Source organism: Emydura macquarii, unplaced genomic scaffold (genome assembly GCF_026122565.2).
Source record: "Emydura macquarii macquarii isolate MOO-44397 ecotype Brisbane River unplaced genomic scaffold, CSIRO-AGI_Emac_v2 contig_383, whole genome shotgun sequence".
NCBI classification, from domain to species: Eukaryota; Metazoa; Chordata; order Testudines; family Chelidae; genus Emydura; species Emydura macquarii.
Genome location: NW_027130520.1, coordinates 9,376,133 through 9,391,604, shown reverse-complemented (window position 1 = coordinate 9,391,604; position 15,472 = coordinate 9,376,133). Strand labels below are relative to the sequence as shown.

The following is a 15,472-nucleotide window of genomic DNA, read 5'->3' as shown; positions in this document are numbered from 1 at the left end:
GAACAAACACCCATCAGGGATGGTCTAGATAATACTTAGTCCTGCCTCTATGGAAGGGACTGGACTAGATGACCTACTGAGGTTCCTTGCAGTTCTACATTTCTATGATTCTATGATCCAGCAATGCACATCTCAGTAGCGGGACTACACATATGCTTAAAGTTAAGCATGTGCTCAATGCTTTACTGGATCAAACTAGAGTGGTCAGCATTTTGCATGATCAAGTTCTTAATGTATAAATGACTAAAGGAGAAAATCAGTGAAACATTTAGTTTGAATATCCTATGCCTGTTTACCATGTACTGCTCATGAGAAATATTTTTGTTGCCTTCACATTGCTGACTGTGGGTGGGATTTCAAAAACACCTAAGTGACTTGTGTTTCTAAAGCACTTGGGTGCTTTTGAAAATCCTGCCCTGAATCTGTAATATTCATAACACTTTCTCAGAGACGAAACAAATCAACATACATGTGAGCCTTTTTCTGGTTGAAATGTTTCCAAACCAATTAATTGTGCACATAGTTTCCCCCAGTGCTTCCCTCTTGCTGGCCTGATGAAATATATGTGCCAAAGGTTAAGTGGTCCTTTCTCTCTCTAACTCCCTCTTCCAATTGACTCCCCCTCTGTACATGTATTTTCTGTAGGAATTGGTAGCCTGCCTGCTAATTGACATACCTAATACAAATAGGGCTACAAAATGCTCTTTTTTTTTCTCTCTGCCAACCTCCTAAAGAAACATATATTCTTTTGGCTGAGAATTAACAGGAGATTACTGTGTAGTATTGCGTGTGTACTGTACTGTTAGCATCACAGACAAAAAAGAAGGGCTGGATCCTATACAACTGTAAATTGTAAATTGGCAAAAATGGAGCTATCCTAATTTACATCAGTTGAGGAACTGACCCAAGGATTCTTGATTCTTTGCCTGTTATTTGCCTTGAACCCAGTCCTTCATTTAAACATCTGCCCAGGTTTTTATATACATTATATTCACCTTTCAATGTTAACAAGAGTTTTGTGTTTGAGAACCTCTGCTTTACATAATACATCTATACTGTACTTTCTCAAACATTCCTAAATTAGGCAAGCTATTTTTCCAGAGCACTACTTAAAAATTGTCACTTTTGGCCCAATCCTGTGAGGTGCTGAGCATCACCTGCAAGGTGCTGTGTGCATTGAATTCCATTGATTGCATTGGGAGTGAGAGACATTCAACACTTTAAGTCAGGGCACTTTATTACTAGTACCATGTCTACACTGTTTACCTTTAGCTCTGTGGGTTTCTAATGCAAAATAAATGACATTGAATGCTAAGTCACTAAAATTTCTGGAGCCATATTACATCGGCAAATACACAGGAAGTTCATCTATGTCTCTGGGAAAGGGCCATGATTTATTTAATGCATAGTGAGAGGCTCAATGCAGAGTGCCGAGCATTCATATCAGAACATCATTACATCCAGATTTGGGCATTATGGCTAAAATAGCAATCCACAAGTGGGATGGAGATTAGTAGGGGCACTGGGAATGCAAAAGAACAAAATTGGACTGGATGTATCTTTTCAGTGGCAAATTCACAGATGAACTAAGGATAGGCTTGGCAATCTCAGGATTTCTCAGACTTTAGTAACTGTGCCAGTTTACATTTTCCATCAGAAAGAACGAGGGAGAATTTTCCCTGAACAAAACATGAAGAGAAAAAGTCTTTAAAAGTTACTTCAACCAAACTTGATCTCTTTCTGACACGAGCTAGAAATGCTGGAGGGATGGTGCGCAGATCTGCAGGGGGGACATTGTGCATCACTGTTACATACCCAGCTATCTTGCCTGTAGTCAGAACAACATTGACTAGTTACTGAGGAAGCCCCCAACACTCTGGGCTTTGATTGGACTAAAGGTTTGGAGTGGTAGGGAAGTGACAGTAAAAGGAGATGGGAAAAGGCCAGCTGTTCCTAAAAAATGCTTTCAATGGCACTTAAAGGTTGATGGGTACTGAATGTCAATCCCTCTTGGCACTTTGAAACACTGTAGTTTGGGATTTTCAAGAGAGAGATGATGATAATGTTGTGAGGCATAAAATACACAGCCAGGAGATGACAGGCTTCCACTTTTGATTGCGTACAATTTGCAAATGCAGAGGGAAACAAATAAGAATGAAATGACTGAACTGTTCTGTTACAGGCCTGCCAGCCTATCCCTGTGGAGCGAGCACCATATGGAGAAATTGGCTTTGTCCAGTCCAGCAGCAGAGGAAAATAGACATCTCTGAAGTGTGGTTCTTCCAGGTAATTCTTTCCTACTTTCATTCCTGCACCTTTTTGAAAATATGCAGAAAAATATGGCAACCCCTCTTGTATATCACAGGCTCATGTGGGCTGAACACTCATGGAGTGCGGGGGCCCTTGTATCTTTAATTTTGATGAAAATATCTGGCAGCTTCTGAAGCCCATGTGTGGGAGACCTCTTGCTGATCAAAGCTTCAAACAGGAAATCTTGTGGGATAACTGAGCTGAAGCCTGGATGAATTAAGTACTTGAATGAAACTTGGATCTGAGGAACAGTGAAAAGGTTGAGCTAAGTCCATTGCTGAAATAACACTCCTCTTTTCAAGGGAACTATGCCTGAACTATACAGCAACAGGAGCACTAGCAAAATCTAAACACTTAATGGCTCAAAATCCAATGCCAAATTTTACAGAAGAACTGAAAATAAGCTGATTTTTTCAATGAATTCAACTTCTCAAAAATAGAATGCTACCAGCCCCTCTGTTTCCTAAGCAATAAACTCATTGGGCTATAATGTTTATGTTAAGCACATAAACCTGTGTCTGAAGGAGACCAATGAGTTCCATATCAGCAGAGGTATTTTAGTTGATTCAGAGGATTTCAAGATAGAAGAAATAAGTTAATATTAGCTGACTGAATGTATGATAATAAGACAGTGCTGTCCCAGTGACAGAGCAGGGATCTTTCCATCCCAGTTCTGCTTCTTACTTCTCTGTATGACTTATTGCAAGTCATTTAATTTGTCTATGCCTCAGTTTCTCCATATATTCAAATGGCATAAAAGACCCTACCTGCCTAACAGATGTTTGTGTATAAAATGCTTTGGTGATTGAAGACATTGTGTAATTGCCAAGTATTAATTATGGTGATAATTTAGATTCTTTAGCAAGAATGCTAAGTGGACACACTTGTATCATGTGCATTAGTAAAGTGAGTTGCATTAAATAAGTTACCACACCTTATTATCTAAGTTACGTTACCCTTGTTATTCCCTATTCTAAACAAAGAGAAATGCAGGTTTATTTCAGATGCTGCTTTGTGACAACTGTTGGTAAATGTCAATTTTTTCATGGTGACTACTACATCACTACTTCAGCATCTTTGCCTCAAGGAAAATATGCTCCACTAGGAGGGTATTGGTCACGTCTTTTCTTTTCTACAGGAAAATGCCATTAAGTGTTTAAGATACAGAAGGAACTGACTTGTAAATAAATAATAAAAACTATAGTTTCACCAAACAAGAAGGAGAGGGCAAAATAATAACTCTGAACAACAAGTATTTAAAGGGCATATGCCCCATGGCAGGGTAATAATTTAGGATGGGCCAGGCATGTAGGAGTCATCAGATGAAAATAAGCAAAAAAAAATTTAGGCTGAACATGGAGGGGAGAAATTTGTTAATAGTGAGGTCTGCTAGCCTGTGGAACAGTATTCTAAGGGACAGGGAAGAAGCTCCAGTACTTGCTTCACTTAAAAAGCAGCTGTACAAGGCACCAATGAATAAATATACTGTTGGGAACAAACCTGCAATAGCAGGATTATGGACTTATCTTTTCCATCTTAAATTTCTATAAGTCTGTGGAAGTCTCCAGCAGTGTGAAGCTTCATCCAGAGCATCAGTAGCAGCAACAATGAACAGCACGTTGTTTGTTTTCCTCTGTCTTCTTGTAACAAAGAGGAACAAAGGCTAAAGCTGCAACAGAGCAAGGGATCTGTAATCATTCTTTCCAGTTCTTAGTGCTCTTCCTCTGTTATTATCGCTATGGGAGACAAATGGCAACGTAGAGTCTTTCTTTTGAAAGATTATATCATATTGTCTTCCTTGTTTCTCTGTAGATAAAGCCAGATGAAAATGATCCTGCTCGCCCAATGCATTCTGCTGCCCGTCATGAACAAAAGCAGCATCAACTTCTGAAGAGACAAAATTTACCAGCTGCAAAAATAGCACTACAGATCTTAATATGCTTTAATGAGTGAATGTTGTCATTCTAATAATTGCTTTAAAGGAATTTAGTCAATTGAACCAAATGTTTATAAAATCAGAGTAACACAAAAAAGCAAAGCATTGTTAACATGACAGCTACTCTGCAAAATCTTAAAACTCCCTGCAGCCCAGGGAGGGAGGAAGCAGTGGCGTGACTGGTGGCTGGTTGAGCTGCTTCCCAGCCACATGAGGCTGCTTTGCCTTCCCTGCTGCTGGAATCCCAGCAATGCTGCCTGCTTTGCAGACCATCTGCTGAGGTGAGTCAGGGGGTAGAGGTGGAGGCAGTGCTGGGACTCCAGCATCAGGAGACACAAAGCAGCCTGATGAGGTGGGGGAGGAGCTCAGCTGGCAGCCTGCTGCTTCCTCCCTCCCTGGGCTGCAGGGACACAGAAAATGCTGCTGCCAGGGGGAACCACTGCCTCCTTGCTGCTGGTTGTTTGAGCCATAGGCATCCTGAAAAATCGGGGGGGGGCACATGACCCCCCCCAGAACCTTTCATTTGTTCCCCCCACCAGTATCACAGATACATGTTGCCTCTGGCTGCCACTGTGCCAAAGCTGATGGTGGCCTTCCTGTCCCTGCACCTAACGAAATTTGCATATTGCCCTGGAGCTCTAGTCCAACCAGTCTCAACAGGTGCTTCTTTTATCCCCTCCCGAAGGCTAAGCTAGGCGACTGGAAAGCTGGTGGTGATCGTACAAATGGGTTAGCATTACCCAGCTGCACTGCTTTCATCAGCTGTGCACAATGACATGTACTACGTGTAGAGAAGCATGGGCACATGATGCAATAAAAGTTTAGCAGGGCAACTTGGCCCAGAGTCAATGAGCAATAACTTTTAGGTAGAGCTGATCAAAAAATAGCTTCAACATTTAGAAGATTTTTGCAACTCTGTTTTGTTTCAATTTTGCAGAGTTTGAAACAGACCTATTTTTCATAGTTTTTCATTCAAATCACTGTTGAAATTTTTCATGAACCAAAAATTGGATTTTTGGCAAAGGAAATGTTAACAAATTCAAATAGTCAGTGTTTCCTGGAATCCTTTTCTTTAAAAAAAACAATTTTTAATCAAAAACTTCTAGTTTGTTAAATTTCAATCAGCTCTTTCTGTGGGAGGCAACTGTATTCCCAGAAGGACTGTTACTGCTAATATGGTTCTATAATTGTATGTGTATTCTGTTCCTATGCAAGAAACCAAAAGCAATCCCTTTGCTACACATCAAACCTGTTTTTTGTGGTTTTTTTAAACTGAATTTTCCCCTGTATTCTCCCGTGTTTGACAGCAGTTACTAATAAAGTGTGTACCACAGAAAGCATGGGAGAGTGGTGAACCCAGCAAACCTTCTCTAATGCATGGAGCCAATGGGTCCCAACTCTGATGTGTTTGATAGCTCCCAATCCTATGTGTGGAACCAGCAGAAGCATTCATGAGGTGTGGGAAGATTTAAAAATACTGTATGAACAATATACCGTAGCAGTATAAAAAAAATCAGGAAGGTCAAGGCATGATTGGAATAGCAGCTAGGTAAGGGATGTGGAAGGTAACAAGAAAGGTTTCTACTGGTATATAAGCAACAAGAAGATGGTCAGGGAAAGTGTGGGCCCTTTACTGAATGGGGGAAGCAACCTAGTGACAGATGATGTGGAAAAAGCTGAAGTACTCAATGTTTTTTTTCCCTCTGTCTTCATAGACAAGGTCAGCTCTCAGACTACTGTACAGGGTAGCTCAAAATGGGGAGGAAGTGAGTGGCCCTCAGTGGTGAAAGAACAGGTTCAGGACTATTTAGAAAAGCTGGACATACTCAAGTCCATGGGGCCAGATGCAATGCATTCAAGGGTGCTGAGGGAGTTAGCTGATGTGATTGCAGAGCCACTGGCCATTATCTCTGAAAACTCATGGCGATTGGAGGAGGTCCCACATGATTGGAAAAAGGCAAATGTAGTGCCCATCTTCAAAAAAGGGACAACGGATTACCCAGGGAACTACAGACCAGTCAGTCTCACCTCAGTTCCCAGAAAAATCATGGAGCAGGCCCTCAAGGAATCCATTTGGAGGCACTTGGAGGAGAGGAAGGTGATCAGAAACAGTCAGCATGGATTAACCAAGGGCAAATGATGTCTGACCAACGTGATTGCCTTCTATGATGAGATGACTGACTCTGTGGATGTGGGTAAAGTGGTGGACGTGATATACCTTGCTTTTAGCGAAGCTTTTGATGCAGTCTCCCACAGTATTCTTATCAGCAAGTTAAAGAAGTATGGGTTGGAAGAATGGACTATAAGATGGCTAGAGAACTGGGTATATCATCGGGCTCAACGGGTCATGATCTAGTTGGCAGCCGGTAACAAGCAGAGTGTCCCAGGGGTCGGTGCTGGGGCCAGTTTTGTTCAACATCTTCATTAATGATCTGGAGGATGGAATGGATTGCGCCCTCAGCAAGTTTGCAGATGACGCTATGCTGGGGGGAGTGGTAGATACACTGGAGGGCAGGGATAGGGTACAGAGTGACCTAGACAAATTAGATGATTGGGCCAAAAGAAATCTGATGAGGTTCAACAAGGACAGTGCAAAGTCCTGCACTTAGGACGAAAGAATCCCATGCACTGCTACAGATTGGGGACCGACTGGCTAGGCAGCAGTTTGGCAGAAAAGGACCTGGGGGTTACAGTGGACAAGAAACTGGATATGAGTCAATAGTGTGCCCTTATTGTCAAGAAGACTAATGGCATATTGCGCTGCATTAGTAGGAACATTACCAGCAGACTGAGGGAAGTGATTATTCCCCTCTATTCGACACTGGTGAGGTCTCATTTGAAGTACTGTGTCCAGTTTTGCCCCCCCCCCCCCACACTACAGAAAGGATGTGGACAAATTGGAGATAGTCCAGTGGAAGGCAACAAATATGATTAGGGACTGGAGCACGTGATTTATGAGGAGAGGCTGAGGGAACTAGGCTTGTTTAGTCTGCAGAGGAGAAGAATGAAGGGGATTTGATAGCAGCCTTTAATTATCCGAAAAGGGGTTCCAGGGAGGATGGAGCTAGGCTGTTCTCAGTGGTAGTAAATGACAGAACTAGGAACAATAGTTTCAAGTTGTAGTGGGGGCGGTCTAGGTTGAATATTAGGAAAACGTTTTTCACTAGGAGGGTGGTGAAGCACTGGAATGGGTTACCTAGGGAGGTGGTTGAATCCCCATCCTTAGAAGATTTTAAGGTGCAGCTTGACAAAACTCTGGCTGAGATGCTTTAGTTGGGGTTGTTCCTGCTCTGAGCAGCGGGTTGGACTAGATGACCTCCTGAGGTCCCTTTCAGCCCTAATATTCTATGAGTCTATGAACTGGAAAAAGGAAAATATAGTACCCATCTTCAAAAAAGGCAAGGAGGAGGATCTGTGTACTACAAACCAGTCAGCCTCACCTCAGTCATGGAAAAATCATGGAGCAGGTCCTCAAGGAATCCATTCTGAAGCACTTGGAAGAGAGTGTTGTCAGTCTGTCAAGGTGTGCGGACTGGTGTGAATTCCCTAGCTGGACGCCGTCTCAGCTTCTACAGCTATCTGAATTGACAGACCTCGTTAAGCATGACCCATAAATTACCACAGACTTGGATAAGCGGTGAAGGCACTCGGTCAGATTTATTGCAAGCGAAGTACGGTGGTAACGCCCCATAGGAGCTACAGGTACATTAGGACATGTATGCTGGTCACAATGAACCAGCTCAGTTAATGGCGGGACTTTCCGTTATCCCCTCAGCCAGAAAAAGATGCTCTTGCTAGGATCCCCTTCTTATATCCTGATGTAAACAGATTACACAATACCTCTTTGATGTCTTTGATATTGATTATTGTACCTTGCCTCCAAGTCAAGCATAACATCTTCATCCATCCTCCTGTCTCTTACTTTAAGGTCAGGGTGTCTCTGTACTATCCTTTATGATTATGTTTATGCACTACTGTATCTTGGGGAGAGCTTGTACTGGCTCCCTGTATTGTGCTGCTGTTCGGGGAGTACTTGGACTATCTCCCAGGATTATGTTTCTGCAATCACCATGTATTGGGGGAATTAGGACTAATATTGCTCTTAACAATACTGTGTTATTCTGCTACTGCTTCTTAGGAATGCCAATGTATTACCAATGCTGTATTTCTGCCGAGTGCCTGCATCAATCAGTGAACTTTTAAGCAGGCAAGCAGTTGCTGTTTCCTAAAGCCAGACTTTGGTTCAGGCCTCAGATCTTGCATCTAGGCTCATTATACTACGCCTCAGGCCCTCATTTCTACTACAGAGAGGAAGGTGATCAGGGACAGTCAGCATGGATTCAACAAGGGCAAGTCATGCCTGACCAACCTGATTGCCTTCTATGCTGAGACAACTGGCTCTGTGGATGTGGGGAAAGCTGTGGATGTGACATATCTTGACTTTAGCAAAGTTTTTGATACGGTCTCCCACAGTATTCTTGCTAGAAAGTTAAAGAAGTATGGGTTGGATGAATGGACTATAAGGTGGCTAGAAAGCTGGCTAGCTAATCAGGCTCAGTGGATAATGGTCAATGCCTCGATGTCTAGTTGGCAACCAGTAATAAGCAGAGTGTCCCAGGGATCGGTGCTAGCGGCAGTTTTGTTCAACATCTTCATTAGTGATCTGGAGGATAGAGTGGATTGCATCCTCAGTTTGCAGATGACACTATGCTGGAGGGAGTGATAGATATTTTGGAGGGCAGGGATAGGATACAGAGTGACCTAGACAAATTGGAGGATTGGGCCAAAAGAAATCTGATGAGGTTCAATGAGGACAAGTGCAGGGTCCTGAACTTAGGATGGAAGAATACCATACAAAGCTACAGACTGGGAACCAACTGGCTAGGCAACAGTTTGGCAGAAAACAATCTGGGGGTTACAGTGGACAAGAAACTGAATATGAGTAAACAGTGTGCCATTATTGCCAAGAAGGCTTATAGCACATTGGGCTGCATTAGTAGGAGCATTGTCAGCAGATCGAGGGAAGTCATTATTCCCCTCTATTTGGTACTGGTGAGGCCACATCTGGAGTATTGTGTTTTGGACCCCCCACTACAAGAAGGACGTGAACAAATTGGAAAGAGTCCAAAGGAGGGCAACGAAAATGATTAGGAGGCTGGAGCATATGACTTATGAGGAGAGATTGAGGGAACTGGGCTTGTTTAGTTGGGGTTGGTCCTGTTTTGAGCAGGGGGTTGGACTAGATGACTTCCTGAGGTTCCTTGCAACCCTAATCTTCTTCCATGATTTCCCTTCCCACCCTGCTTCCATATATGGATCAAGCAGGAGAGAAAGTCAGCTCAGAGGCTGGTGGTATTTGCCACCCATGTATGAATCCTGCAACTTTAACAGAGGTATAGAAGAGTCATGGTAGGGGCTGTGGTGCTAGATCTGACAGAAAATCATCATGGCTTCTGTTATAAAAACAGGTCCTGAGTCACTTATTGTCTTATAAGAGAACTAAGCTCTTGCTAGGCCAACAAGCTCTTATGCCTATGGATAGCAATCTAGAAATAGCTCAGCAGGGTGGCCAGTTAAGATATTCAGGAGGAACTAAGATGGATTTCCACTACACAGATTAGCTTTGAGATGGCAGAGGCAGCGGGGCAATTTATCCATACAGTATTGCTGAAATGTTCGTTATAATTCTCTTCACCACTGATGAGTTGAAACTTCTAACATTCATGGAACCTGCAGATTATTGCAATCTGCTCCACTCTGCAGCTATAGCTGTCAACCAAAGAGCCAATGCATTTTCTTATTAACATCTTTTGCTATTTGGGGGAGTGAGAGAAGTGTGGAAAGAGGGATGAGGATAGGAGAAGATAAACTTTTGGATGTAACAATAGTAATTTGCATTGATACTATGCCTTTCATGCAAGGATCTAAAAGTGATTTTACAAATATTAGGAAAGCCTCACACAATATACCTGAGAGGCAAGTAGATATCATTACACTGATTCTGGTTCTGGGATCTGTGAGTGCTCAACACTTCTGCAAACCAGGCCACTCTCTTAGCTGATTAAATAAAGATGTTGATATCAAGTTTGAAAGGGTTGGCCTCAGTGATTGGCCTGAGGTGACAGTAAAACAGTGAGTCTGTGATAATCAAAACTAGAACCTGGGAGTCAAGACTCAGTCAGCTGCATATCATAAATGTGCCCAGAATTGTCAAATGTCCTTTGGGCTCAGGAATTTTCTTGATGGCCCTGCTGAGATGAGTGTGACACAGAAGGCTGCAAATCATTACAGCCCTAAGGAATTGAGTTAGTGATTTTTCTAAAAACAGATGTTTTCACAGTGTGAGACAGACAGTAGCTTTATGAGTTATATAAAAAACTCATGTAAACTGAGCTCTCTAAACCATGAAAGTATATTATCTGTGAAAATATATAATCTCTTTAGGCTCCCTGCACATATTTTTACGGCAGAAAACTTTAGAAATAAGGTACCTACATTTCATCTCTTTACCACAAAACTCACCATTTCTATGTGGACATCTTCTGCTATTTGGATATCTTCTGCTTTATGTCGTGGCTTGCACTCCTTACAGAAGGATTCCTTGGATTTCTGGTCATTAATGAAGGGATGAGATTTCTGTTTATCATTTATATACTTTTTACTTGTAATTAGCTTTTAAACAATGGATAAACTTCATGAATACCATACTCTGCTCTTAGTCACAGACTGCACCCTGGGATCTGCCCAATGTATGTTTTAGCTACAAGAAAATTATGATTTACCGCAACAGATAGTTAGGGTCTCTCATTTGCTGTGGTAAATACAGCCATTAGGGCCCTAATAATCGAATCTTAGAAATGTAGGTCTGGAAGGGACCTTGAGAGGTCATCTAGTTTAGCTCCCCAGACTGAGGAATGACCAAGTAAACCTAGACCATGCCTGACAGGTGTTTATCTAACCTGTTCTTAAAACCTCCAGTGGCTGGGATTTCACAACCTCCCTTGGAAGCCTTTTCAAGTGTTTAACTAGCCTTAGAGTTATTAGCAAAAACTTTCTAACCTAAATCTCCCTTGCTGCAAATTAATCCCATTACTTTTTGTCCTACCTTCAACGGACATGAAGAACAATCTGTCATTGTCTTCTTTATATCAGACCAAAACATATTTATTTTCAGGTATCCTTTCAGACTTCTTTTTTCAAAACTAAACACGCCCAGTTTTTTTGACTTTCCTCATAAGACATAGGTCATTTTTGTTGCTCTTCTTTGGAGTCTCTTTAATTTGTCCACATCTTCCTCAAAGAGGGGTGCCAAGAATGGGACACAGTATTCCAGTGGAGGCTTTATCAGTGCCAAATAGAACAGGACAATTACCTCCTGGATTTATATACAAGACCCCGGAATGCTATTAGCCTTTTTAGCAGTTGCATCACATTGTTTGCTCATATTCAATTTGTGATCCATTATAACCCACTGATCCTTTTCAGTATTACTGCCTAGTCTGTTATTCCCCCATTATATTGTTTGATTTGATTTTTGCCTTCCTAAGTGTAGTACTCTGTATTTGTCTTTATTACATTTAATCTTGATGATTTCAGATCAAGTCTTCAGTTTTTCAAAATAATTTTTAATTCTAATCCTGGCCTCCAAAGTGCTTGCAACCTCTCCCATATCAGTGTTACCCACAAACTTTATAAGCATACTCTCCACTCCATTATCCAAGTCATTAATGAAAATATTGAATAGTTCTGGACCCGGAGCAGTCCTCTGTGGGACCTCACTAGACTTGTCCTCCCCGTTTGACAGCAAACCATTGATAACTACTCTTTGAGTGAGGGTTTTGAACCAGTTGGGCAGTAATTTTATAGTAATTTTATCTAGACCACATTTCCCTAGCTTGTTTATGAGAATGTCATGTGGGGCTGTGTCAAAAGGCTTACTAAAATCAACCACTATTGCTTCCCTCCTATCCACTAGGTCAGTAACTCTGTCAAAGAAGGAAATTAAGTTGGCTTGGCATGATTTGTTCTTGACAGATCCACGCTGACTAGTTTTTATAATCCTATTATCTTCTAGGTGTTTACAAATTGATCATTTAATAATTTGTTCCAGTATTTTTCTAGGTGTCGGAGTTAGGCTGACTGGTTTATAATTCCTCAGGTCGTCTTTGTTCCCCTTTTTACGTTTCTTCTTCTCCAGCCCTCTGGGACCTCACCCATCCTCCAGGAGTTCTCAAAGATAATCACTATTAGCTCTGAGATTGCTTCAGCTAGTTTCTTAAATATCCAAGGATGAATTTCACCAGGCTCTGCTTATTTGCCTACATCTACTGTGTTAAAATATTCTTTAACCTGACCTTTCCCTGTTGTAGCTTGTGTTCCTTCCACCTTGTTAATATTAATTGTGTTAAGCATCTGGTCCCAATTAACCTTATTAGTGAAGACTGAATCAAAATAGGCATTAAAGAGCTCAGCCTTCTTGCTGTTGTCTTTTATTAGCTCTCCTTCTCTGCATAGGAATGGACCTATGCTATAAACAACAGATTTCAGCAGCCTAAGAAGGAAATGATTTGTTTCATTGTTGGTGAGAGGAAAGATCAGCACAGACCAGCAAAGACCCTTTCACTATTAACGATGTTGAGCACTTCTTCATAAGGGTGAAAAGAAACCACTCTGATTCTGTTCCCTACCCCTCCTTTCCAGTATTGTCCATGCAGAGGAGTCTTCCGACGCACTTTAATAGTAAATAAAAGCCTCTGTTACATACATTTATACTAGTTCTAGCCAATCAGACTTCAGGTTCATCAGATCTAGATTAGAGCTGTGTGAATAACTGATCGATTCACTGGGCATACAAAAAAAAATTGTTTTGGATTAACCACAAATGAAAAATTTTCAAAATGTTTGGCGAATCAAAAAATCAAAACAAATTTAGATTTGGTTCAAACAAAATATTTTGTTTTCTCTGAGCTTTGCAATTTTAAAACTTTTAAAATAAAACTGACAAATTTTGAAGTAGTTTTGAATTACAAAACAAGGAGTTTCATTTAAAAAATGACAAAATGAAACATTTCATTTGTTCAGATTTTTTTTATTTTAAACAATTTGGTAAATTCTATATGAATTTGCAAAATGTCAGTAAATCCAAACCTGCATTTTTTGGGTTAAGAAAAAAACTTTGGATGAAAACTTTCACTAGGCTCTACTCCAGATGCATAGATTTTATAGGCATCAGCAGAGAGAGAATTCAGGGGCTCCTGAACCTAAAATAGATATCCCCTATGACATAAACTAAAGCTGAATCTCCATTGACAATTGTAGTGTTATGGTATATATCTTTTCTGGGCTACTGGAGGACAGGACTGATATTACATATCCAGTAGAGAGAAGTTGGTCACAGGTACATTAGGCAGTACATTGCACATTTTCTACTACTTCATAGCCTAGTATGATCACCCTCATCAAAACAACACTCTTGCTCTCAGGCTTATTTTAACAACAGCAAATTAATCTATTTACCCTGACGTTTAGTACTTTGCAAAATTCACAGATTCCGAGGCCAGAAGAGACCATTGTGATTATCTATTCTAACCTCCTGTATAACACAGGCAATAGAACTTCCACCAGATAATTCCTAGAGCAGCAGATCTTTTAGAAAAACATCCAATCTTGATGTAAAAATTGCCAGTCATAGAGAATCCACCATGACCCTGGGTAAATTGTTCCAATGCTCATTTACTCTCACCATTAACAAAAATATGCCTTATTTCCAGTCTGAATTTGTCTAGCTTCAACTTCTAGCCATCAGATGTTGATAAAGAAAAACAAAACTGGAGGCTTTTTATAATTGTTAATTTCTCAGCATGAAATAGCCTCTGGGCAATTTAGACTGTACTGTACTGTACTGTCTACTGTACTGTACTATACTACAGTACCTTGCCCACCCACACAAAATTCAGCAACAGCCCTAACACAAAAGCAAAGCCTTCAGCCTGACCTTGAAGAAAGTCAAAGCTGGAGGGTGGCATATTTAGTAATGAGGGGAGAGAGTACACAGACTCAGGCCATTAATGGTTCATGCCCTTCTGAATCCTGTTCCCCTCATTTAGATCATGCCAGGCTCAATTGCCAGCACAAGACAATCAGGCCAGCTTTTTATGAATTTTAAAAACAGGAGTTGATTTGGTGTGGGGATTTTTCACAGGAAACTAAACTTCCTTACTGGCAAAGAGTGTCTAAAAAGGGAAGCTGAGCACTGCCGTGGGTGGGGAAAGAGAAGGGACAGATGAGTCAAAGGGCAAATCCAGCCTTCTAGTTCATTCTTTCAGTCTGAGTCTTGGCTGTGTGAGTTTTATATCTGGGACTCACTTAAGAGAGAGGTTTGGGAAGGGGTGGTCATAAGCAACCATGAGAGAAATGTTAGGAAATAAATCCATTTTAAAATTGGCTGCAAATAAATAAAATCCTTATTTCACATTTACACTGAGGGAGTCTATGTTGAGGTGAAAGTCTTTCATCTGTTGAAAAACTAAAATAAAAAGGCCGGTGGCTGGAAGGACCAATGCCACTTGAACAATCTATAAAAGGAGAGGTAAAATCCACCAAAACAAACAAGAAAACAGCAAGGGAGGGGTGGAGTGGGGAGGGAATAAAATGTTCTGTGTTGTTTGGATATGTAAGGGAGAGAGAGCAAGAAGTGAGACACAAACAGCCTCTGAAAGCAGGACAGCTCCAGAAAGGTACTGAGATGGGGAACGTGGCATAAAAACATAAGGCCAGAGTCTGCTGCCATTACTCATGTGGAATAGCACCTTCTTCCTTGAGTAATCCATTGGAAATGAATAGGGCTACCATGAAGTACGATGCAGCCCAGCGTGAGTATGGATAGCAAAATCTGACCCTTGGCTAGGTAGATCTCAGGCTTCCACCATGATCATGATTCATCCTGGTAGCTTATTTCTTGAGCGCTCTAGTTTTCTACCTCCTCCAAGTCAAAACTGCACAAGTGTCCTTAACACAGAGTCAAACAAATGGCCAGAGGAGCTTGGGTGTTACTGGACCTGCAGACACAAGTACCAGTCATACGTTTTTTATTTAACTTCAATTAAACTTTATTGGCATGACAAGCTATGCAAGCATTGGCAAAGTATCAGGGAGCCCTAGCCCCCCCTGAGTATCTGTCAGAGGTAGGTATGTTCCCTGCATGGAAGGGCTGTATGGTGTGTTTGG

General features: G+C 41.3%; 1 protein-coding gene across 2 annotated transcripts in view; it reads left to right on the top strand.

Moving 5' to 3' along the window:
- DPYS (dihydropyrimidinase) overlaps positions 1-5,574 on the top strand; it is a 41,770-nt gene extending 36,196 nt beyond the window's left edge. For both annotated transcript variants that reach the window (XM_067537375.1, XM_067537376.1), the window contains exons 9-10: positions 2,183-2,286; positions 4,123-5,574. In XM_067537375.1, coding sequence (XP_067393476.1) covers positions 2,183-2,260 — 78 coding nt within the window. In that variant the 3' untranslated portion in view covers positions 2,261-2,286; positions 4,123-5,574. The remainder of the gene's footprint in view (positions 1-2,182; positions 2,287-4,122) is intronic.
- Positions 5,575-15,472: the final 9,898 nt, after the last annotated feature.